Below are 26,463 nucleotides of genomic sequence, written 5' to 3'. Positions count from 1 at the left end.
GTTTAAATTAACTGATGGAAATTGCTGTTCTGTGGTGCCCTTTAGATACCAAGGTTCATTCAGTTATGAGACACCACTTTTTAAAATATGACTGGTACATTTAAATTGCTAAACCCCCAAATTTCAATGTTTACAAAAATATTTTGTACCTGGATCATTTCTCTCCTCCCTCCTGATCTCCCTTGTGCCTCATCCAGCTGCTACAATAAACTGAGATGCTCCCTCCATATCGAATGTTTAAATCTCACTCCCATAATTCAGACGACACTAATGCCACAGACAGCTGGTTTTGAATGCGCAACTGAATTTCCTTTGCCACCATCTTAAAAAAAAAAGCCTTTAAATTTACTATTGCAAATAAAACCTAATAGAAATAGCAATGTCAACAGATTGTTGGTTACAACAGCCAGGCACACACAGTAGCCTGCATTTTCTCTTAACAGCTGCATCTAAAATGCTTCAAAAAATGGCAAGTTATTTTTGGATAAAGCAAAATGTATATTAAAAAAAAAAAAGGAAGTATATTCATATGGTCGATTCTGAGATGTCTAAGTAAAGTTCTGAGTTGCTTAAGTAAAATCTGAGGATCAAATTCTGCCTCCAGCTCCATTCAGTAGTACCCTACTCCACGAGTCATCTTGAAGTACGTCGAGATTAAGAGCACTGCTGTAGCTCGGTCCTGTCGACGTACGCGAGCTGGCTGTAATCTGGAGCGCTAATAGTGTAGTTTCAGCTGTGCTCAACTAAGTAGGGGATGTAGGACTTAAGTCTCCCAAGAATCTGGGATAAGGAGCTGGATAGGCAGCTTGGGCTGAGTTCTCAGCTACTGCAGGGATAGCAGAATCTCCCTTGCAAACAGCTCAAACACAGCTAAGGAAGCAGCAGCCACCACACCTTCAGGAGACAAATGGGCTGCATGCAGCGGAGGTGGCTATTTAGCAGTGAAGAGGTGACAAAAACCTGACAGGAATAAGGGCTTTCTGACTTGGTTCTGCTAAATACAACTCCTTCATAGAACTCCCTCCCCAGATGTGCCCAAACTTTTTCATGGCACTCCAAATTGTGTCCCACACCTTCCCACTTGGCGCTGCTTAGTGTGGCTGGACAAGTCTTGAATGTCCCACTGGACCCTGTTCAAACAGGATATTGCATGCACCGATGCAATAATTTAGGTTTGTTTTAAAGAAAGTTATTTGTATGGATTTTATTATTTATAAATACATGCAAAGCATCTAAGCAGCTTACAGCTAGGATCATTTAGTTGCCATGGCAATGCCCTTTCAGAAGCAAGAATTTGTTTTAGGTTCTTCCAAGTTCTGTTCTTCTTGCCAGCTGCTGCTCCACCAATGCCGGAGTGCTAGAATTAAAAATATGGTGTTCAGAGAAAAAATAAATAAAGAATACTATTTCAGAGCATGACACTTCTACTTCATAGTCTTTCTGATACATCTCCTCTTGTCACGAACCGTTCCTTATCCTCACTTATTTCATCAGCAGGCTAATATACTGAACACTTAATCTTGGTCGCAAGAAAAACAAAGCTTTTTGGACTGTGTCAAAGCTGCTACGTTTAGGATTAACTGAAGGAAATTAAAATCTGCTTTTTACATGGAAATAGAAAATCTATGTGGTTGGGTTTAGCCTGAGATTACAGGATTCTGAACGTCCTTCCCATCATATTAGAACTTATTACTACGGAGCTGTGCCTGAAATTGTGATTACACGGCTCAATTTTCCCTCTCCTTTTTATGGCATACTACAGGTGCGGCTCTAGCTCTTGTGAGTTATCTGTGACTGTGGAAAACACAACTGATCTTGCAAAACGTAATGAATACTCTGAGAAGCTTTCTGGAAATTTTATTTTTCTTTCAAATGACAGAAGAATGGGAAAGGAGTAATAAATAGAATGTTGGCTGCCAAGACAATTTTACATTTTGAAAGCTATGCTAACAGAAGGCTTGCTACAGGTACTATAATGGTAGTTTCACTTATCAAATGGGATTGCTACGGGGTAATTTATTTATGTCCCTCCAGAGACAGAAGATGCACAATATACTGTACTACTTCTAAATGATCAAAGGACACAGATTTACAGCTTTACTTCAGAACAGAAACCGTTCTTGGAATTGGGGAGTTGTTATCGCTGTTAGTAATTACTACCTGACACATCAGTCTCATCAAAACTCAGCAAAGTTCTGCTAGCACACTTCTGCTGTGATTAATTTATAAATTAGGCTGCTGAATTGCTGAGAATGATAGCAGAAGGGATTCAACGAGAAAGCTTTTTTTCCATAGACGTAAGATATGTTCAGAAAAGATGCTCATAAGCTCATGATGTTATCAGTTTTTGGCAATGCACATCTGATACAGAAAGTACATGCAAATGTTTGCTCTGAGAGCAACATCTTAGTAATCTATAGATCATATAAATACAGACTGCTGGAACACGAGATGGAAACAGATGTACTGCCATATTCATAATTCAAAATCATTGCATGAGTTTTCCCCCAAATCATTGCAGGACAATTTTTTTTCAGTCATCTGTTTTTTCAAAAGCTGGTCTTTAGGGCATGATCTCTTTAGGCCAAGAGGAAGCATCCACCTGACCTCAGCAGGCTACAGATCAGACACACAGTTTTGCTGCTGGTTTGATTCTCTCTCTTTGCCATAATGAGAAAAAAAGGAGGCGTTGTCCTCCGTATAGTTAACTACAAGTCAGTGTTTGCAGAGTGATCTACGGAAGGTCTCAGTGTCTGTTAGGGGTGTGGGTGAGGCCAGTAAGAAGGAAGCACATTGAGAGATGCACGTTACTTGACTTATTTTCTTCCATTTAAGGCACATTGGGCTGAAAGGATGCAGAAAGTCATTCAAGTAACAGCTACCAGTTCATACAGACAAAAATCTAGTACAACATCAATACATTTCTTCTCAAATTAGCTGCTGTATTGGGGAGGGTAATTTAACGTTACTCTAACTGCCTATTATTTCTGCAGCAGTTGTCAAGGGCCTTGTACGTTCATTATCATCTCCAGCATGCAGACATCAGGATTGCCTCTTTGGAAATGGTGATGCCCCGCTAAGAAAAGACAGATAGCAGGCCTTATGGCTATTTAAATCCTATAGGGAAGCTCCATGGAGTGCCCCTGGGCACTAGTGGAGATTTTCCAGTAAGCCCTGTTTCTCAAAGATGCTGGTGCTCACTGGAGAATTAGAGCAAGCCAAGTCTGCAGTTGTTTCTTTGAATGCTCCTCTTGTGACAGAAGATGTCTGCAAAGCAGACACAGAGCAACTTGAAAGTCAGAGACGAATTTTACCCCCTGCCAAACCCTTGCTTGGTGAGCGGTGCGATGCCTGATTACTCAGGTTTTGTGCTGTGGGATATTGTCTCTTATTCATGCAAAATTAAATCTGGGATAAAATCCTACTTTCTAAGTACTGGCTTTGGACCAACAGTCTGAGAAGTTTGCTTGCCTAGAAAGCATTTGTACAGTGTGCCAATGAGTTGGCCCTGGCAGAGCGAGATATTAAAAACAAACCCAGCAGTGATAGCACCGCTAGCTCTAGTCTTCCTTCGACTTCTCCCCCAATTTAAATCTCACATTGTTTTAGCAGCCTGTATTTCATCAGTTGTCAGGGTTTTCATGACTTCTGAATGCCGGGAGGCGAAGCTTCTGGGGAGCACAGAGTGTTTGCTCCTGAATCTAGCAATTACTGTAAGCGCAGACACCGCAGGTCTGCTATCGTTTCGGGGACTGGGAGAAGAGCAAAATGCCAGCTGCTAATGACTGTGTGGCTGACTTTTAGTTCAACTATTTTGCAACCTCCCTTTGGCTAGGAACTGGGAGATGGGGTTCCTACATTTACAGGGGTATAAATAGTGCCTTTCCAGCTGAGTTTGTCAGGTACCGCACATAAAACTTCTGCGCATACCTTGATCTACCGGGTTCCCTGGCTCTGCTCCACAATCTAATATAATGGTTCTCCCTCTGGAGGTGTGCCATTTTCGGGTTATAATATAATGTGCACGTCAGACCAGAGCGTGGCATGGACTCGAGGTGAATTTCTTCAGAACTGCCGATCTTTTATTTGGCTGTTAACCCGACTTTCTTAATATTTACATTAGCAGGACGCTTAAACAGACATCTAGCTAGGGTTTTATTTGAAGAGTTTGGAATTTCAAATTGTTAAAATAATATACTTACGATGAATTTTGGGTCTTTAAATGGTAAAGGCTTGACGGCTGTTTCCACTGATCCTGTGCTGGAGTCTGTGTTCAGAAATTTATTTTCGTTCATGGCCTCTCCACCTGCACTCTGAAGAAAGAATTCAGTCTTACTGCTTGTTACTCCGAGCAACTTTAACCAGAGACCGAGCTATTTGCTTTATTACCTACCTGTTGCCTGTTTAGCCTTTCTGTCTCTTTTGAATCTTTAAAGACGCCAGCAGCAGGGAAGCATGAAACAGAGTATTTGTCAAGCAATTTACAGCTGACATACAAAGGGGAGGAGAGGAAAAGGGTGGCCAAAGCTTACTGAATAAAAACAGCATCAGTTTCATTTCGGAATTAATGAAAGCCCTCTCTATTCAGTGCAAGACAGCATACGAAAACAGAAACAGCAGAAGTGTGCACTGGATTTGTTTCAGAGTGTTCAGTAATAAAGCGTTAACAGTAATAAAGAGAATAAGGTTTATAAAAAGTTTCTTTTCAAGGTTCTGCAGAATAACTGCGGAATCAGTTTATTCTCCATCCTTGACTTCAGTCATGCTCGAGTGAGGATTGAGGGGAAAGAAGATTTTATTATGTATATCATTTTTTTGAATACACACCTCATGAAATCTACATGGGTACTGGTTGGTGTTTTCTAGGCTTTTCTTGATGGTTTATTTGTTTAGCAAGAAAAACAGTGGGAGAATGTGTGTGTGTGTGTGATTGGAGAGCTCAGAAAGCCGTGTGGCGGTCCAACCAATTTCTGATAGTTCTGCATGGCTGCCTCAATGTGCGTTTTTGTTTGTTTCTTCTGGTTTTGTGCCCTCTGAGCCTCCACACTAACCAGAACTACCCCTCTGTACGTACACCAGTGTGCCTAGCAAAATCCTCATCTATGCGTAAGCCACGGGGAACTCTGCCGTGGAGGCAGCAGTAGTTCAGCCACCAGGATTTCATACTTTGAGTCCTTTGTCTTGAGGAACAAAAAGCTTTGCTAAAAGCTGAGCAGTAGTTACTGAACAGATGGCTAAAATGTTTCCCCACTCTACCTTCAGATGGGTAATACTTACAAGAAAAAATGTTTTCTTGTGAAACCCCGCATTGCAAAACCTTCTGTGCTGGTATATGTACTCTTTCAAGTAGGAGAAAAAAAAAAAGGATCATTATTATTCCCGAATTACAGGAGTACCCCTAGAATTTGAGACTGTACAGCAAAGGCCTTGAGCGGCATATCTTCTCCACATGATTACAAGGGAAGTCTTTGTGTTTGCAGCTCCAGGCCCAAGTAATTACAGGATTAGGAACCCCGCAAGCTGAGCTCTACTTTGGGGAGCTACCAGTTAATTCTACATCACCTGTTTTTAACATAGCAAAGAGAGGTTGTAAACATTCAAAGTAAAGAAGTTTTTAAGTAAAATAGTCGTGTTTCTAATTGCCTTATTAAAGTAAAATATATGAATAGGGACGATCTGTTTTCAAAACCATGGTCAGTCCTCTGTAAGGCCGTACTACAGGGCATACTGCCACAATAACATCAGTGAAAGCAACACAAGTCTGTAGCTTAAACAAGACTCTTCCCTTGCTGAGGACAATATCAAAAGGCAATGACTGTCACAGAAACAAAAGAAATGCAGATGGATGTTTAGAAACATGTGCGTTAGGTGACAGCGAGCAGAGAGAATACTGTCTTAAGCGACCCTGAAGAGAATGACTTTGTACAATGAATCGCTTGGTTTCAAACTGCATTCTTGCACATGCATGCTCCCAGCACCTTGGATTTCAGCAGCTGATGTTACCCTACAATTAATCTTGAGAAAGATGAGGCTTGAGATATGAGATTATTTTTGATGAATAAATTATCTCTGATACTGTTCGTTATCAGTGTAAATTCTGTAACTGGCGGAGTCGGCACTCTCAGTTACCCTTCAATGTGTTCTCCTTTAATTTGGTGCCATTTGGTCAGTCTTACACCAATCCTACGGTTTCTGATAAATTACCTCATCACTTTCACCCCTTCAGTGATCTTCTCCTACATACTCTGTTTCTGAACAGGCTTTGAGCAGCATTTGACCAATGTCTCATAACAGTAGCTGGTATTTTGAGGCAGAGCAACTAGAAATGAATAAGCAGCAAAGGGCAAGAAGCCTCCTTCCACACACAGGCCTCAATTTCTGCAGCTGGGTACACGTTTACATATTACACTCGCTGTCCTCGGTGGGTTTTTCTCTGTGGATTCAGTGCTAATCTTGCTGGCTTGCTGGGAAGGAAAGTAGGGAACTGCTCCTGGCAGGACACTTCATGAATGTAAATTCTACACGTGGTTTCTCTTCCGGGCTAACCCCTAAGGATTTCAGGTATCAGTCAGGGTAACTCATGGTGCCGGCCACAAATTTTGGATTTTGTTTGTGCATGGTAGCAGAGGCATCGGGCTCTGGAGCAGCAGCTGCTGCTTTTGGGGACCCCATAACCCCCCAGGTCATCCTCCAGTCCCATGAGGGCACACGGAAAGCAGCAGCTATGGGATCCCCCCTGGACACTTTGAGTGGTGGTGGCCTCTCCAAGGCAGAGGGGGCAGGTGTAGGCACCCCACTGCGGCATGCAATCGATGGCAAATTTGGGAGCCCGGTGGCAGACTGAGGAGCAAGTAAGACTGAATCCTGTGATCCCTGTTACATGCGGGGAGCTGAGATAAAAGCCATGCTGCAGAGGCATGCCAGTTCGCTCAGTCAGCACAGCTTGTAGGAGAGCTCTGATTTACAGCGGTAGCACCATGGAGGAGAGACACTCAGCGAATGTGCTTTTCTTTCTAGAAAAACATTAAAGGGTTCGGCAGGAGCACTGCTTCCAGAATAACAGGCTGCTGCACAGTGACCTCCTGCAAGTACGGGGCCTTGAAATGCTGTCAGTGCAGCCTGCAGACTCTGATAGCCTCAGCGGTTTTGCAGCCCCAAACTGGAAGTGCCTCAACAAATGGTTGTCCAACCCGTGTTTTAAATTAACAGGATTTAAAGCGTAAGAAACATGATTTAATACTCCAGTTTTGTTTTTTTTTTAAAGCTTTTTAGGGGGGCAACGCCAAATGAATTTTAACCAGCACGGATCTACCTTGGTACTGCAAGACCTTCTTGCAAGTGAATAATGCACTGATAAGTACAACACGTTATTTAGAGCCTGAAAGAAGATTTCTCAGTGAACAATTACTGCCAAGTAAACGTGGTCTTTATCTTTTAACACTAGTTGAATTTAAACTCTCTCAGCTGTGCTGGCTTGCCTGGTCATTTAGTTCGTGCGATGATAGTTCATTCTTCACTGTCATGCGCCGGGGCAAAAAAACAGGAATGAATTCAGCCCCCCTTTGTAGTCCTTTTAAGAGACTGTGGTTTCATCAGCGCAGTGAGGAAGTGCATGTCACCAGGGAACATGTACTGCTCAATGTGTGCTGTAACCCGGAGTCACGTGTGGGGTAACTTCCCCTTCCTGCTGAATTCACAGCCGCTCTCCAGCACATTTCCATGACCCAGCTAGCTCCCCCGACCCCGCTGCCCTGGGGTAATCCCAAACGCTCTGCAGTGAGGCTGGAAAGAAAGCGTAACTGCGGGCTGAAACTCCTCACAGCTTCTTGAAAGCTTCGTTTTAACTGATCTTGTAATGTAAGCTGCCTTTACAGGGAATTCGAAATACGCTTCAAGGAGAGAGACAGTGAAGAAACTTCCAGTGTGCTCTTTAAAACTAAATTGTGGCTTTTAAAAAGCGGCTATATGTAACTAGAGCTACAGGGAACGTGTGCTACAGCAGTCCCTAAGCAGCCTGAAATCCTCCTCAGGCTGTTGAGGGCTTTAACTGCAAAGACCTGGGAGGGTCCTTCACATTTCCAGGGTGCCCTGCTAAATGCAGGTGTGATTTCATCACAGCCGGACATGCTGACATTAGTTTTACTCCAATTAACAGTAAAAAAAAACTGCAGTAAGGACAGCTGCTAAGGCTGTGAGTCACTACGGTCAGTCAGGCATCCTTTCTCACCAACCCTTCCTCCTGCTGCTAACCTCCGTGCCAGTCCGTGCTGCCACCACTTCCCGTCTTACCTCCTCTCTTCCTCTTCCTCCTCGTCCTCCTCCTCATTGCAGTACCCTCCTTAGCCAGGCCAAAAGCCACTCTGACTGGAATCACGTGTTTTAAAAGGCAGACAGCAGGTCAAAGGCTTCCTATAGGACCGCTTGTGCGATTTTATTCTTCCCATAAAGTTGTATTTATGTGCTTTAGCCGACTTTTAACCACAACCACGGTGTGACAGGTTGGCAGCCTTTTGCACTACTAATAGATGTCGATCCTCCTGGGGCAGAGCGGAGCAGTAGTGGAGGTGTTCCTCCTTTTCTGCATCTCTTTTCATAAGGCCATCCGTCAAGTTTTCAGTGCACGCCAGCTGGGTGGGAGACAGCGAAATGTCTGCAGAGCACAGACCTGTGGCAAACCCTCCAGTCCTAAGGGGTTTGTTACAGGAGCAGCCGAGCCTGGAGGAGAGCCCCACGCTGAGCTTTGCTACCTTCGCACTGGTTTCTTTCGAATACAGCCAAACCCCAGGAATGAGCCTAGCTTGGGCCCCCTGTATGTGCTGTCTGTGCCGGGAGAGAGCTCGCATTGGGAGGCTGCCTGTTCACACAGGAGCTTTAATCTCAGGTTTTGGTGGATCTATTAATTTTCGCAATATATTCCGTTCCTAATTCCCTACCGCAGATGGATTGGTTTCCTCGTGATTTCCAAAGCTTGCTCCATCTGTCTGGTTTTATTTAGGGAGAGGACAAGCAAAACTTGTAGACCATGGAAGGCAAATTCTTTGTTTTGGCTACTTGCAGGTAGAATCAGCACTGTGGGATTTGGTACGGGCACCCGTGATGGGACTGAATAACGGGCAGAATTAGCTCATGAAAGTGCTTGTCTGAATCATTACCTTTTTTTTTCCCCAAAAAAAAGATTAAGACCGTATATTGGAATAACTGACGTATGCTGCAGTATCATTTCCTATCTATTTATTTCTGTATTTTATTCTGTAATTATTTTTTTTCACTGCTTTAGACTAATAGGATTTAACAAAGTGTGAAAAACAAAACATATGAAACAGCTAAATTTTGAGGCTCTCAATTTGTGCATTTCTGGCATCCTATCAGTGCGTACCATGCATGTCATGCCTTAGAAAGAAAATGGATTTGCACATTGCTAAGGTTCAATATGATCTTCAGTGGCCATTTTTCCTAGATGTTACAGTTTTGCATGGTAAAGCAGAACCTAAAAATAGAAAGTAAACTGAACAGTGTGTTGGTAAAGCAAAAATTAAATGCATAAATAAATTCTGTAAGAACTGGAAAGGAGTTTCTAGTTTAAGGGAGCAAAAGCAGTTTGGTAAACTGATTTTCTCTGTTTTCCACAAATCATTCTTTAGTTAGTTTTGTGACTATAACGAGTAGAGTAATTGTAGATGAAAGTGATCATCTGTGCAGTTTTCTGGTTTGGTATTGCTTTGAAATCCATTTTCTCTGTGTTCAGTATTTCCAGTCCTCTGGCTTTGTCTTACTGTGATGACTGGGGGCTTGTAGGTCGCTCCTGAACAGTAAGTAGTAAGAAGGATCTGGTTTTAAGTCAAGCCCTCAAAGTTGGTGATAATTTTGCCCCAGGCACCCAGTTTGGCTTGCTGAGGAACCCAGATGTCTCCAACCTTTGTATGTGAAGGTGGATACTTCAATTATTTCTACTTACTTTTGGCAGCTGATTTGCACAATCACAATACCACGATGATGATTTTCATTTCACTGACACAGTTGCTTTAACTCAGTCTCTGCACTGGCTTTTGTCTGTTTTTTTTTCTTGTAATGGTCTACTTTTAAAGCAGCAATATCCAACTTGTAGCACCTTACTCGTTAGCTTTAAGTTCTGAGACATCCTGATGAAGCTGTGGCATGCAGCCAGGGAAGAAAATGGTAATTTATAAAAATAGATGGGTAATACCTGTATTTTCACTAGCAGCCAATTACGGCGAGTGAAAATGCCATGTGAAAACAGAGCACAGATGTCACTAGATGACAGCAGCAATGATACGAGCAGACTTTTCAAAATTGGGAGTAGATTTTGAATGTCAGCTATTTAACAGAATCCCAGCTAATATTGTGCATACGGGAACATATATTAAGCTGTTTGATTAATGTGTTATCTCTCACGGTGTAACAAGCCCGGTACAGGCTCTTTCACCTTCTGCATATTTAATTCATTTAGCTTTGCATGATGACATGACAGGAGCCATTAAAACACGAGCGCGTACACTCTGACAGACACAAATGCAGCTCTTTACATCCCTGGGAACAATTCACAGGGAAAGGTGTCAGACTTGGACGTGCTTACACTCAGATTAAAATGATAGCTAAAAATTTCTCATCACCTATGTCGGTAGGAGAGACTGTTTCTGAAAAGAAACTCACTGAAGACTCGATACCACTCACTTGAACATCGAGATAACTCTCTCCATCTCTGTGACAGAAAGGTTTGGAGATGGAGAGAGTTGTTCAGTACCACATATAAACATGTCTTCTCCATCTGGTTGCATTTTACTTGTTCTTGGATTCAGTGGGAAAAACATCTTTCCCTCCTCCTTTCCACACACTAAAATGAAGCCTGATACAATTTCCCCAGCCTTTTCTCTCTCAGCACTCTGGTACATGGTAGTGTTTTAGGAACATTCGCCCTTCAAAGTGATGAGAAGATTTCATCTGCTTATTTTGGGGTAGGACAAAAAAGATTTCAGCTTGGAACTGTTAAATGCCAGGAAGCAGGAAGGGGAAAAAAGAAATCCTGCATATTCACAGCAAATTTTGCTCCACAGGGTACTGAAGAACTCGATTTACTAAACCCACGAGAAGTACAGTGCCAGTCAGTGCTCTTGGTTCCAGCCAGCTCGTAGGGTGGGCACTCTGTTCAGTCAGGCTTACAGCATGAACTAACTGGGAGAGAATCCACCAAAGTCAGTACGTTGCAGTGCTGCCAACTCTTCCTAAGAGAAAAGACAAGGCTCCTGGTGCAGGTTTCTGCTCCCACTAACATCAGAAGTAACACCCCAAGGGCCTGACAACAAAAATGTTTAAGTTCTGACACTGTCCTCAATGCTGCTTCTGCTTTAATTCATAAAGAAAGCTGAGGGAGGGTAGTTATAATACAGAAAATAAAGCTCAAAATGAGATTTTTGAAGTTGTTATAGTGACAATAGTTTACACCTCCAGGTCCATTTTCCTAAATGTACTTCACTTTCTTATAAGCATTCCCCAGAGGACTTCTGAGTCCCATATCCCCCTGCTTTTCCGTGTGAATCACAAAATCTCCCCTTTGGGAGGCAGCAGTCCTTCCCTTCTAACTTGCTGAGTATTTCCATTGAACATCAAGAGTTAATCAACTATTCAAATCAACTCCAAACATAAGACTAAAATGTGGCAATACTCCAGCCCGTTGGGTGTGTAGAAGGGGAGGGGCAGGGAGGGATGTTCGAGGCAGGACGTGGACAAAGTTTCAGCTGCAATCTAAGTGAGTAAAGATGCTAAACACAGACATACACACTGGCCAGAAGGCAATCCTTGCATTCTGCTCTCCAACTTCCACAGCGCCGTTTGGAGATGAGTTAAAACATCTTCTGCTCCAAGTGCCTTAGAAAGGATGAATAAAATCTTACTCATGCGCTAAAAGATTGGACTGTCAGAAGGTGATGGATGGCTTTGCGATGTTCTCTGTAGGGCATTTCAATACCATAGACTCCAAGGGCTCTTGATTAAAAGGCGACATTCCCATTTAGGGTCCCGTCACCGCCTGAGCTTCAAACCATTATCATTCACCTGCACTGGCGCTCCCAGTGACAAAATACTTACCAAAATGTATAAAATACTAATTACTTTTGTCACTTTGATAGAGGTATAAAACACCCTAAAGCAAAGCTCTATTACACCGTGTGAGGGTTTGAATTCAGAATTAAAAATGCAGCCAAAGGGAGGGTAAGATTTTAATTACATCCCCGCCTCTCAAACATTGCTTGAAAACCTAGAAGAAAAAGACCCAGCAATTTTGTGACACGAGAGCTGCCTTTGCACTGGTGCTGCTCACTTAAAGAAAAAAAAAAATCAAAATCCAGGAAAACTCAAATTGACTTTATCCTCTTCAAAATTACTAAACTTTCAAACACAGAAACAGAGCAACAATCTTCAGTAAAAGCTTTGATTTCTTCTCAAGAGATTTCAGATGCCAAACATATTTTTCCATTTAAAAACTTCCAAGCACTATGATGGACAAAGTTTTATAACTTACAGATATTTTAAGGGAAAAAAAAAAAAAAAAGATTACTATTTTCTATGGGGAAAAGCCTCAAATAAAATGTAATTGGGACGCAACTGTGAATAGCTGCACGCTATCCCAGAAAAGTGTGGTTTAATTTGCATTTGCCACAGAGCTCCCTTCGGCTTACATAATTGCAAAGGATCTCTCACTTTCCGATTTCGTTTGGTGGACTGGGACTAGTCCTTGTTTATAACGTTTGACAGTTTTCTTTATTAAGAAAATTTTAACTCGGACAAATTCAAGAGCTGAGTGTCATGCTGAAGCAGCTCTGGAGCTAAAATTTTCCATATGTTGCCGTATGTTTCATTTAATGGAATGAAAAAGCACATTGGTTTGTATCACCAAGAGTAAAACTGAGCCCAGCTAACAGACTATTTTGATTCCCCAAGAGAAAGAAATCTGCTAAATTGATGGACATTACATCTGAAAATGTATGGAAGTACAGTAGCAAGAAAGACTAGAGTAAATCACAATTGATTTTTTTTATAAAACCTGACAGTACTTTCCTTTCTCTATCAGAACAAAAATCAGTTCAGTCAAGGACTTTGGCTAAACTGCACCTTAAAGTTTCAAAATACATCATTCGATACACAACAGCTAAGGTCAAAGAACGTCGGGAGGAAAGAATGGAGGCTTACGATACGCTCATGTGCTGTTATCACTGTAATGCTGCTCAGGGAGCATATCAAAACCCCTCTGTCAAGTAACAGGCTGAAGCCAAGGCAGGAGAAGAATCCAACTCCATTCATCTACAACGTGCCTGAACCTGGAGCAAGAAAAGCAGAAAGATACCGGCTCCTATGGCTGACAGGAAAACAAAAATTCTGCAAAAACACTCGCTTTCCTGATTTTAGTATATTCTGTATAACGTTACCTGTTTGGACAGGAAACAAAGTGTGAGTATTCCCTCCAAGGCATTAATTAGTTTTGAGGAAAGACAGGTCTTCCAGAGCTCCTACCTATTTTTGTTAGGAAAAATGTATAGACCTGAACTAGAATAGTCTAATTTTACAGCCAGGTATTGTGGGCTAAACGGTGAACTGGTATAGAGAACAAAACTTTAGTTTTAGATTTTTCCTGTCTTTGCAGCCTTTATGCCTTCATTCTGGCTGTCTTAATTGTCACTGGAAGGAGATAAAAATTCTCACTCTGTCGCTGTTATGCTTCTGCTAACTACACCTCCTGCTGTCATAACGCACGAGTAAACATCACCCATCTTACCGCAAAGGCTTAGCACTCCTCTCCAAAGTTACTTGGAAGATTGTTTCGTTTGTGTCTAGGTATTTAGGACTGTCATACCAAAACAAAGGCAAATGTTAGGTACAGTGACATATGGAACAATCCACTGCTAAAGCAATTTAGAATGAAAATGTGTTTTTTTTTTCCTACAAACTTCCAAAAGCTACCAAAGGTATGTGATATGAGAGAGCAGCAACTGTATCAGATGTTCCAGAAGTCCTTAAAAGAGGACAGGAAAAGAAACTACCTCTTAGGGTTTTTTTTTTGAATCTTCAGACTAGAAATGTCACCCTTAGTGTCTGTCCCATATTATGGGACAAAAAAAAACTAATCTTGCTGTGCATGCCCTGAATCTGCTACGTGCACTTTCCTTCATCTAGCAGACTCAACACCAAGCGCTCCTGCTTTGAGCAGCACACCAGGTCCCCGTCATCACCAAAGCTGTAGGAGCATTATTATCCTATGGATGCCTACATTTAAGCGGATAATGAAAAAATCCTGACGACTGTGCCAAAACAGACAAGTGGCAGATTTTAATTGAGAGGAAAATAAGGTGACACAAGTATCTATTGTGCACTATTTTGAGACTGCCCGGGGGGGGAAAGGGAGGAGAGAGTTGTACAGCAATACTAATCTTGGGGCAAATTTGTGAAAGATTTCCGCAGAAATATTTGTACAAGCAGGTGGCTGTTTGCTCAACTGTGTAAGTTTTGTGGCAACACACTTCACCCTGATATTGTATCACTGAAGTTGAGGAACTGCCACACATCCTGGAAAGCGCCACAGTTGAACGTTTTGCATATGAACTAGTAGCCTGACTGCCTTTTTTGCTGCACTTGAAGCAAAGCAGAGCTGTTAAGAGACCTGACTTTCCACTACGCTAGAATTAGAGAAGTCTGGTATGACATCCGTGATCATAGGTGAGAGGGAAACATTTCTTTAATATTTAAATACTTTCCATATTTATTATTTAGTATTTTGTTATGGATGGGATTAGAAGGACGTTTTAGGAAGTTTTCCACAATGAATTACTTAGTATACCAATAAAAAACCACCTTTGGGGACAGATGGAAGGGAGGAGCATGAAAGGGCAATTCTGTGGCTGCATCAAAAGCCAATTCTGGCTGCAACAAAAGAGGTTTAGCAAAAACCTAAGGAAACCTTCCAACCAAGGGAGAAAATGTAAGGATGCCAACTAGCATTGCTAGTTCTAGACTAAGTAACCAATGGCACTCAACTCAAGGAAAAAGGACTTGCCAGCAACTGACAATTTCGGATGAGGTCTGAGGGGCCTGAACACACTGTGAGCACGTCAAGGCATAATAAGAGCTTTCTCCTGTTCCAGTTTCTTACTCTAAGAGCCAGCTTTGCTGTAAGGACATCGTGGTGTTTCTCAGGGGGAAAAGCAATTCTTTTGCTTTTCTTTTACCATAAGCATCGTTACGGTAAAGGGAGAATACTAATATTAAAACATAGTCACTGAGTCTGGGGCTTCGTTAACACGCTACAGGGAAACGTCCCCAGTTGCGGTACCCTGAGCAGCCTGCTAAAGGACTGCTCGTCCAGGCAGCTAACGAAAAGCTCTTTTGGTCACGAGCAGTCATATAACTCACGTTAATTACTGCCCTAATTTCTGCACATTCCATTTCAGCAGTATTTCACTGTAGCCCTGATGGTTGCAGGGCATAACGTTTCTAGGCAGAAGGATCATCTTTTATTAAATGCACCTGTTTATCTGGAAAATTACGACAAGCTTCTGGATGGACTGCATAACAATATACCTCTGGTTCAACAGGAAGACTTTTTACAGCACATAACTTTCACACAGCCTTCTGTGGGTTTTAACTCCCTCCTCCTTTCTCACAGGTGACAACTATTTTTGTAACACACTCTCCCTTCCTTGATGAACAGCCCCTGTACTCCTGGGATGCCACCAACCTTAATTCAGAGACAATCTAGCTGATACAGACCTAACGAAGCGCTAAGCAGATGTTCTCAGTCGGTGTTGAGCTTTGGAAAATGCTGATTCATTTTCAGATTTGAAAAAAAGACTTGTATGCTTGAAAGCTTGACTGATTTTTCCAGCTGTACCACCTAATTGACAATATCCGTACTTGTAAACCTTCTCTAACTTACCCAGAAACTCTCATAGGTGTCTCGGCCTTTTGCACCCTTCTCCTCATTCCTTCACTCACTCAGAAAAGCATAAATCTCTGGAAGCAGTAAATGAGGCTACCGTGATAACCACACAGCATCCTTACAAATATAAGGGCAGCAGTGCTGTGAGCGTGCTGCACTGTAAGGACAGAAGTCAAAATACATACCTAGTGGAAGCCCAGTATTTTGTCTGCTTAATAAAATCTAAGGATATATGATATAAAACAAATCATTTCTGCTGCGTTTAATAAATGATAAAAGGACGGGTCTGATACGAGAGTCTCTTCATGTAGTAAATCCTACCAATGGCCTGCAGTGCTTTCCAAAAAAAGAAAAAAATATGTTTATATAATTTTATATATATATATATACACACTTTATTTCCCCAAAATGCTTCTTATCCAGAGCAGGATCTTATAATCAGCAAGGCCTTTTTTTTTTTTTTTTTTTTCAAGTCAGCTGGTATTTAGGTCTTGGGGCAAGATGACTGGAAACCACGTAACTACAGAAATTCACTCTTCCCAGAACAACAGACTCTGTGGAAGACTTTGCTATAGTTTAATTACATATTACTCACAAAATAGCTTCCTTCTATCCATTTCCTATTAGTCTCTTGAATGAACAGTGATGCATTTTTATTACCACATAAATAGGTGTTATTAGATGGCGTGACTACATAGCTCTTTGGCTAGAGTTTTGGAAGGAAAGGATTTCGGATCCCTGCTTGTGCATTTTGCATTAAACTATCATATAAAATACGTAAACTGAAAAAACGAACATAAGGAACATAAGGTACATGGAGAGGCCACTCTGACGACTGTGCTCAGTACCAGACTGTGCAGTCGTTCTCTTTGGGCCAAACAGGGTCCCTCTCCATCCTCAGCTGCAGCAGGGAACACATTTCCACGTGCCTCTCCCGCAGCACTAGCCTGGCTTCTAGTCTAGCAGTTAGGATGTGCATACAGAAAAGGGGCTTGAGGCCCCGCAGGCAGAGGCAGGAGCAGAAGGAGCTTCAAGCAGGGGACAGAAATAGCAGTTATATGGACACCTGATACAAAAAAGAAGGAATCAGTGCCATAAGTGTGACTTGTGTTCTGAACCGGTGCTGGCATGATACCGGTGGCAGAAGCACACCGCTGAGGGCTGTGAAGGTGGGTAAGAGATGGAGATAGGAGACTGGGCAGGGTGCTTAATTGTGCCTCCCGAAATTGCAGGCGGGTTTTCAGGGAGACAAGATTTCAGGGTGATGGACATGAATTCTGCCGTGAGAGCCCGGTGCGTTTCGCAATGCAGTGTCACAACTTTTTTGGCTTTCTACGGCCCTAAATAGACAGCTGACGACTCTGTTCTGTTTTCCTGGAAGGCTTGAAAAATGTGTTCAAAACACTGCCAGGCTACCAAAGTAATATCTCCATCAGCCTTTCTAAACCAAAATGAACACATTTACGTAACTGCTACTGAACTGAAATATTATCTAACACGAGCACTACACTTTACAGAAATGTGAAAAACAGTCTGACAGCTATTCAAACCTGCAATATCTTGTTAAGTTATTCCAAGTTTTCTTTTGTTAACCTGAACTTTTTAATGAGCTAAGTGAATTCTTAGATTGCTCCTAAGAAGCACTACCTCTCCGACAAAATGTCATGCTAAAGTATACGCATTAAGTGTTTTAGATTGTTCTTCCTCTTTCATAAGAAAATAATCCATCCAATTTTATCTCCCTGTGATAGAAGCAATGAACCATATTTATTATCTCTTTTAACCTCCTTGTATATTTATTAGGAAGCCTGGAATTGAGTACAATCACAGCAAGGCTCTCCATTATCACCCACCTGGAGCAAAAATTAAAATTCCCTTGCTAGGGTCAGGCGAGAGAGCAGGGTAAATAGCATGACACCAGCACGCTGACGCCCACAGTAAAAGTCAACACACATATGCTTTTGCATTTTTACAACATAACACATCTGTGTTTACTCTCCATCTCAAATCTAATCACATTTGGCTGGGGGGTTGGTAGTTCTCCGGGACTGGCATAGACCGGTTTGGAAATTCACATACTTTTGTGATTACAGATCATCTAAAGCCTTCAGTATGTGATAAACGTCAAGCAAAGTCAATGCTTAGCTCTCAGTTTTGACAGGCTCCCTTTTAATCCAGATTGCTGTATAAAAGCAACTCCCTCTTGTTTAAAAAAAGCTAAACCTAAAGCACACGCGTTGTACCTTTTGACACATTTCCCTGCAAAATCTGCTAATTGTTTTTAATTATTGCATTTCCCTGCCGGGGACTGGAGGTATTCTGCATCTTTAACGGATTTGACTTCAGATGTGCAAGTGACAGGAACCGGTACCTCGGGATAATCCCTGCTCTCGTTAGCGGGCTGCCTGAAAATAAGCTCTTCTTCTGGAAGAGGACAAAAGACCTCCTAGAAGAGATGCTTCATGTTTCAGCTGTTCACCGTCTGCTTCATCGCAGACAGCATCTTTGTGGTCTCACGTGTTTCAAAGGGCTAGATCGAAGCGGTAGCCCTTTCGCTGCTTCACGCAGAGAACTGCAGGTCTGGGGGATTTTGAGTGCTCTGTGGTCTGGTGATGTTGCAGTGAGCACGATACCTGCCGGTGATGGGGCTAGCACACTGTGCCTGCTACTGCTAACGCTCTTGCGAAGGCAAGGCCACTTGTTTCAAGCTGGCTGAGCACATTTTGTAAGAGCCAAAACTCCTGGGTAGGGATGTGAACAGGCGTGCAACGTGACTGTACCTGCAACAGGTCACCACCTCAGCAGTTCTTATCAGGGGCTAGCGAGTGACTGCTCTGTATCAGGAGAGCCACGCTTCATCCAATTCAAATATTTTTCATCCATTTAATTCTATTTAATCAGGTTTGAGTTAGCATCCCCGGGGAGCAAGGGGATTTTAAAGGCACCCTTTGGAGCAAGCAGTAGCTCCATATTGGGACTGTTTCATTGGTTAAACTCACGTATTTTCAGTTACTGTCATAACCTTAAGGGCTGAGAGATGCTTAAAAAAAGGAGAAAAACTTTAGTTTAGAGCATGACATGATAGCTTTCTAATAAACTGGCAAATATAGATGTACTTATTCCTCCCTATTATCGTGCTCTATCAGGGTCCTGCTGTCTCTTTCCAGGCAAGCAGAATGGTGAGAAACACAAATTATTTATTATTATTTTTTTTAATTTCCAGCTACAGAGGATAATTATGCCTTTCTGTTACAGAAAGTCTTATGTGGAATAGTATTACGATAATTAGAGTAAGTTTGTTGTTACACAGCTTAAGCCTGTAAACCAGGTCTGAATTCCTAAGCAGTTAATTTTTCCTTTCAGATCAGAAAGTCATTATTATACCGTGCCATACCAGAGGAGACACTCGCCCCAGAACACGGGGAAAGCAGCAGTTCTGCTCAGTAGCTGCCATCATACTCACTGATTCTGTAGTTAAACTCATCCTGCCTAACCTCGTTTTTCAGGAAATTAGAGGCAGATCAAATGGACTTTTTAAAACAAAGTTGTTTTAAAATTGATTTGATGGCTTCCTACTTACAGTGATAGACTTGGTAAAACAGCAGAACAGGAGAACTGATTACATTTACGTATGGTTTGGAGCCCAATTCCACGCTATTTATGTCCTCGGGTAAGCTCTCTGCTTTTAGTGGACAGCTTCTGAATACATAACAGCAGCCACGCACATACTGAAGTCTCGCTGAGCAGTTGTCTGTCAGAACCCTCCAGATTTCAGTGCAAAATGGCATCATTCAGTTACATTCAGAATAGAAAAATGGAGCTCTAGGTACATCTTGGAGTCGCTCCTTCCACATTCATACTGTGCATGAGAGGAGCTTATTTAAGAGAGTAAAAACTTTAAGCCGTTTTGACTTTTCCAATATCGTTGTATGGTTTCTCTTTTTGAGCATAAAATGAGAAACTCAGAAAAAGGTGTGAAATACCCATATGAGCACTAGTTAGGTAAAACGGTTTCCAGTAGCACTGCTGCAACGTTCGCAGTCAGCGATAAAATCAATGCATTTAATAATGTGAGTAACTCCTAAATACCACTGAAATCTTGCAGAGGAGGAAGTTCAATCTTCATTTCCTAAATTGTACCAAGACCTGCTGTTGCTACAAGGATGGAGAGAGGAAGCAAAAGCCCTCTCTGTGTGTTTCTGTACTTTACAAAGCAGTTTACATCTGTTCAAAATGTAAGACAAACCATGATGTCACTCTCAAAGTGAGGCATTTCCTACATTCTTCATCACTCATGCATGAAGTTGTTTTGCAAATAAGGAAAGCAAATATGCTTTTCCCATAATATTTAGCACATTTTCACTTTGTCCTCTGACAAAATCACAGACTTTTTTCCCCAAATCCTTCTCTTACCTCGCTGCAAATTTTGCCTTTTAAGCTCGTTAGCTGTCATGTGCGAGCGTTCTGTTTCATCAGTTACATCTTAATATTGAATGCGCTCCTTTGAACGCTTCCTGTTGCTCTAATCATCTGTGAAAGTAATGGTGTGAATATTAAGGTGGCAGTTTTAGATCAGTATCGAGCTACTCATTCTACCCCAGGTTAAGCGTTTGTAATTAAAAAGAGAAGGGACCTGGAGACAAGTCTGCCCCAGAGCTTCCGTTACCTCTGCCAGCAGCGGGGCTGAGCCAGCACAGCAGCTATTGGAAATCTTTGGGCAAGGAATCTAACCAAACGGTGCTACAGAAGCCACTAAGCAGCACTGGTTTTGACACATGGAGGTTAGCCATCGACGTACATAATGATTCTCAACATTTAAAATCCCTTGCTGCAGCAAAGACTGCGGTACTTTCCGGTGGCACGACTGCACGGGAGGAATAACTGTGTAAGGCTAATAAAAGTGATGTAATCAATCTGCAGCCCTGCCTTCCTGTAAACTCACTTTTCGTTTTGTGTTTGGTAAATACAGGCATTGTATCCAAAAACCATGTGTCTCCTTCTGTAGCCATGACTGACAAGGCCCGTGTGCAGTGTTCTTCCAAAGCAAACATGACTCAATACCTTTGGGTCAGCAAGTCGTACAAACTATGAAGAATGTTTTTTGTTAATGCCTCTGGAGTGTATCTTGGAGAAAGCAGCAGTTCATATGCTAGACCATGTGTTGGAGAAACATGATCAAAATTGGGCTAAAAAAAAAACCCTGTATGCTGTGTGATACTTGTGCGTTCTTGTTTGTAACACACACAGGTACTCAGTCTAGCTGCTATCCTCAAGCAAAATGGTTGTTCTGGAAAATAAGGACGTTTTTGGTGATTCTTTGATATCTACAGTCTTACCCTACCTACCTACACGTCTTGAGCATGAGCACTGCAATAGCTATTTGTGACATGAAGCACACAAAAGAGAAACAAGCTCACGTGACTTGCGGAAGTTCCAAAAAACAAAACAACAACAACCCTTTTGGTTGAGTTTCACAGCGATGGAGCCACAGATGCGAGGAAATTCAAAGCTGGCACAGTGTGAATGTACTTTGAAGTAGGCCAGGCACGAGGGTCTCCGCAGAAGCTAGTAGTTAATGCAGTGGCCAAAAGCAGACGAGGTATTTCACAGTGCATTAGCAGAGTCCTCAGATCCTAAGTTGACCCTGCAAATAGTTAGAAACCTCTCGGCAGGGGTCCTCTTACCTGTAGTTTGCTAATTAACCGAGGAAATAATTCGCTATTTCTCCATCTGTTTCACAATGTCAGTTTATTTAAAATAGAAACCATTCTGTGCTGAGCTACAGCATGATATATCTGTCTTCTGAAAGGCTGAAAATAGGCTGTAAAAAGCTGTTAAAGATATCAAAGAAGTTAATTAGGAAACTGAACAGTCAGAAGAATAACAAGTGCTGCCTCCACACCTGTGCTGCCAGTGACGTGCGCTAAGGCTGTGCAAGTGTAAGATGGCCGGATGAAGAATGCTGCTTGTTTGGTGTTAGAAATAAACAGGCCTACGCAGGACTTGTGGAGATACAGACTAAAAGAGGTACTGCAGAGGAACGTGCCCAGTCATCACTGTTTCTAACGCAAAAACTGCAAAGCTCCCATTTTGTTTCTGTTTAAACTGGCTCGCTCCAGAGCCAGTCAGCAGCACTGGAGGATCAACAAGCTGCTTCTTGTCCCATTCCTGAGGTTACACACCTTCTGAGCCTCAGGTGGTTTTTTTTTTCCTTTTCCTTATGGGACTGATCTGCACCACTGAAGTCAGTGGATGCGTACGCTGACTTGAACGTAAAGTTGAGAAATTCCTCCTTTCTGCACTCAAATCACTTGTGAGAAGAATTGCAAAAACTGTTTATCGCACTATCAAAACCCAGTTCGGGCAAGAAATCATGGCTTGTCTCATAATACTGGAAGCTGTCCATGGACTGAAGTTTGATGTGAGCTTCAGGAAACAGTTTTAGAGGCTGAAGTGTTTGGAGAAGTTTTTTTTAAGTGTAGAGGGCTTTATATATGCATGCACACACAGGCAGAGCGGTGCTCTCCAAGCTGAAGCTCCAGACTCGTATCTCTAACAGACCTTGAAAAGTTGTCAAACGTGATCATGCTAGGCAGTTAATTTTTCACGGTTGCAGTGCAGTTTGTTAGCTACATAAATCACTGTGGTTTGTGCTGCCTCTCCTAGGGATAAGCTCACCAGAAAAGGAAAATAAACTATGTAAATGCCACAGGGTGAAAACAAGAGCTACAAGAGCATCATTTGGAGCGGGGAATGGTTTCTGTCTGTGCCCTGGCATGTACACGATGGCTTCCAATTGTCTGGAGAAAAGATCTGCTGAAAAATGCATTCCTCCGACCTGATGGCTCATGTGAAAATAAGCAACCCAACAGGCAGTAGCACATACTTTGCGGCTATGCTACTACTACAGGTCATGAAATACTACCAAGAAAAACTATTTCTTGGATAACATATAAAAGGGCTACCATTTTTCCCAACTTTTTTTTTTTTTTTGACCACTTAGCTACTGAAATCCTTCTAAAAGAAATCCAGACACTCTACTTTTGAAGTTTATACAGATATTATGCGCACACGGTAGGATGTATTGACCCTGGGCCTCTTCCTGGGCACAGAGATGCATGAGGTGTTGCCTTGTGGTCTCGGGAAAGGCATTCTTGGTTGGGGATGGGGCCTGGGGAGCCATGCACTGGTGTCACACGGTGCTGCTACCACAGGTAGGAGGTGAGAAGAAATGCGTATTAATAACTTGTGGAGACAGGACAAGGGGTGATGGCCGCAAAATGGAGCACGGGAAGTTCCACATCAGCCATGGGAAAGAACTTCTTCACGGTGAGGGTGACAGAGCACTGGGACAGGCTGCCTAGGGAGGTTGTGGAGTCTCCTTCTGTGGAGATATTCAAGGCCCATCTAGACGCCTACCTGGGCAGCCTGCTCTGAGGAACCTGCCTTGGCAGGGGGGCCGGACCCAATGATCTTTCGAGGTCCCTTCCAACCCCTTCAATTCTGTGATTCTGTGAACTCTCCTCCTGACGCTGCCCCCCCAGAATCAGGCTCTGAGGACCGAGTTTTGCCACCACACGCCCGCCGGCATGGCCCTGAGGCGTCCCGCGCTGCCCCCGCCGCCTCCCTCAGCTCACGACACCGCCCCACCCCCAACCGCCCCAACAGCCCCAACGGCCGCCGCGCGCGCTCCCCGCCGGCCCCTCCTGCGCATGCGCGGCAGGGAGGGGCGGGGGGAGCGAAGGGAGGAGCGGTCCCGCGCCGCGCATGCGCGCTGCCACGCCGCCCCCCATTACCTGCGAGCCGCCCGCTGCCGCCGCCACTTTCTTCTTCTTGGCCGGGCCGCTGCCGGTGCCCGGGCTCGCCGGGCGCTTCTTGCTCCGCGCCGGGGCGCCGGCGGGGGAGGAGGCGGCGGCGGCGGCCGCGGGGAGCAGGCTCGCCATCGCCCTCCCCGTGCGGCGGCACCGGGAGGCGGCGGGAGCGGGCCCCTCCCCCTCGGCAGGGCCCCCGCCGCCGCTCCGCGCATGCGCAGTGTGCGCCACCCGTCCCTCAGGCGGGAGGCGGTTGGGGAAGGGGGGGCGGGGGAGGGGCTGCCATGGCGCCCCAACGGTCCCGTGAGGGGCTGTGGGGCGCTGCGGCCGCTCGGGGAATTAAATAAATAAATAAAAGATGTAAAAATAAAAGGCTGTGTTGGGACTGAGTGCGGTGTTTGGGGGGTGGGGGAGGTAGCCCCTGAGGTAACGGTGGTGTGTTTGCAGGCGGGTTTCTGTCCCAGGTCTGCCCCAAATAAGACAAAGTTACACTTAACGCCTTCAGAGCGAGTCCCGAGGCTGTGTCAGCCTTCTCACATCAGTCACTGCAATAAAACAAAAACAGCTGGCTTTAATTGTGCCTTCAGCTGCAGACCAGGAGCTCCAAGGAGCCTCCCACTAAGTGCTCCCAGTTGCTGTCCCCGCACTAACTGTATAACCCATTACAAACAAGCTGCAGGTAATCATGGTGCCCATTAAATTTCTCAGCGTATGACTCCACAGACAGACATCCACAGTCAGCTTTCTGGGTAATCCATCCTGTGACCAATTTGTCTGCTTCCAGGTAGATAGGCACGCCGCACAACGCCCGGCTCTGACGTGGCCGGTGACTCAGGCAGGCAGTGTGCCCTCGCCTTTGGAGCCTGCGGTGACTTTGCACTGCAGTGACGTGTCTGAATAGGCTTGCAGAGCTTCGGACTGTGTCCCCGAGTGCTTTGACAGCTCTCCTGCTCTCTGTGCTCTTCAGTACCCAACCCCAAAACACTGCTTGGTGGCAATGGTGGGGTTGCAGACAACTCTCAAACTACATGACTGATAAAACTGTTTTTAGCCTCTCTATGCACCTGCCTTCAACATACTGGTCAATGCCTTACCATAATTTTTTTTTTAGCTACCTCTCCGCAATGGCTGACCATTCGTCTTTTAGCTGCAGCTGTGTGAGATCGTGACCCAATACATGCCTCGTGGAGAGGCAGGGGTCCAAGAAGTTGACACTCGAGCGTAAAAATTAGGTCACGTTTTTAGACGGTGCTGTAATGAGGCCTGATCTTGGTCACAGTAGGGGTGCCAGGCCATGCTGTGTGAAACAAAAGCTTTGAAGGTGGCCTGAAAGAGGGTTGAGGACAAAGGCCTGGTCTTCCAGGCTGTGCTCCAGGCACCTGTGTATACAACAGAAAAGCGGGGCAGGATTTGCTTTCCAGGAGTGTAAGCAAGGCTCTGCAAATACATCCAAGTCCCATCTTCTCCTTCCCAACCATAGCTGCTGTCTTCCTGAGCTGCCAGCAGCATTTAGGGCAAACTGGCGGATATCACTGTATTTGTCCTTATTGCTGGGGATCATTTCAGGTGCTACACTGTTTGCATTTCTTCCCTCTTCAAGTGACAGACACCCATCAGGTGCTCAAGATGGTGACCTGAGTTTGAAGTTAGCGGAGGCACTGAGAATTGCCCAAGATCTGTATCCCCTGACAAAGCCAAACCTGCTCTGCTGTCTGCTCAAAGTGCTGCTCTCATCTTGGTCAGTCTTTTTCCGTTCCTGGGGCCGGGTCCCACCTCTTCCCTGTGCTCAGCTCCCAGGCATGGCCTTTTTAAAAGAGGGCATACCTTATCTCAGGAGTGCTTTAATGGGGAGGACCATCTCTGATGCTCCTGTAGAGCAGATGTTGCATGTGAATCACGCAGGGGATTAGCATGCTGCATCTGTGAACGTTTTTAAATAGTATGCAGCCAGGCATTTTCTTATCTGTACCCATTTTATCAAGCGGTTTACTAACAGCAAAATCAGAAGGCCCATGGGTATTTCAGAAATACTGAGTGCAATGCAATGTTATAGGGAGCCAAACACTGCAAAATCCCAGAAGACCTACAACTCATTGGAAAATAGCAGTAATGGCAATGTCAACGTTGAGAGTGTCTGCAGGGGATGTGGGAAGGAATTAGGGATGCTGGGAGGGCTGTGAGATTGTAAGGCTGAGTTCCTGCCATACCTGGCCCCACAGAAGACGAAGAGGTGCTGTTCTGGTGATGAAGTGCAATGTGTACCTGGCTGGGCTCCTATCACATGCGTCAGTGGGCAGCTGCGTTGTCCTGAAGACCAGGGCTTGCCTGAAGAAGTGCAAATTGCAGTCGATGGTTTAGCTGAGTGAGATGTGGCTCTTCCTGCTGCTCATTTTGAACCTGGCTCAAGGTGAACACCATCTCCTGCACTCGTACTGCAAGGTCTATCTTTTTTATTTGCTGCCTAGCTAATAAGAAAATTAAATAAGCATGTACCTGAGGTGCAGAGACACATGATGGAGCAGATCCATAGGCAGAAGCCATGGGGAAAACACAGCCTGCCTCAGAGCCACTTGCCTTGGTACCCTTCCGCTCTATCCAAAGGAAAAGGCCGGCTTCACAACTGTTACTTTATTCTATTCCAAACTTTGAAATCAAATATTTTTTAGTCCTTAATTTATATCCCACCTGGCCGCTTGGCTTGAAGCATTC

At 43.8% G+C, this 26,463-nt stretch overlaps 1 protein-coding gene across 1 annotated transcript in view; it reads right to left on the bottom strand.

Annotated features, from left to right (window-relative positions):
- Window positions 1-23,951, bottom strand: part of INO80C (INO80 complex subunit C) — a 30,252-nt gene extending 6,301 nt beyond the window's left edge. The window contains exons 1-3 of the mRNA XM_084283116.1: window positions 23,740-23,951; window positions 4,203-4,313; window positions 1,246-1,357 (exon numbers count right to left, since the gene is read on the bottom strand). Coding sequence (XP_084139242.1) covers window positions 1,246-1,357; window positions 4,203-4,313; window positions 23,740-23,886 — 370 coding nt within the window. The 5' untranslated portion in view covers window positions 23,887-23,951. The remainder of the gene's footprint in view (window positions 1-1,245; window positions 1,358-4,202; window positions 4,314-23,739) is intronic.
- Between the last annotated feature and the right edge of the window lie 2,512 nt (window positions 23,952-26,463).

The sequence above is a fragment of the Netta rufina genome (assembly GCF_964035555.1).
Source record: "Netta rufina genome assembly, chromosome: 2".
Classification (NCBI taxonomy): domain Eukaryota; kingdom Metazoa; phylum Chordata; class Aves; order Anseriformes; family Anatidae; genus Netta; species Netta rufina.
The sequence above is the reverse complement of the archived record's forward strand: the minus strand, read 5'-3'. Positions and strand labels throughout refer to the sequence as shown.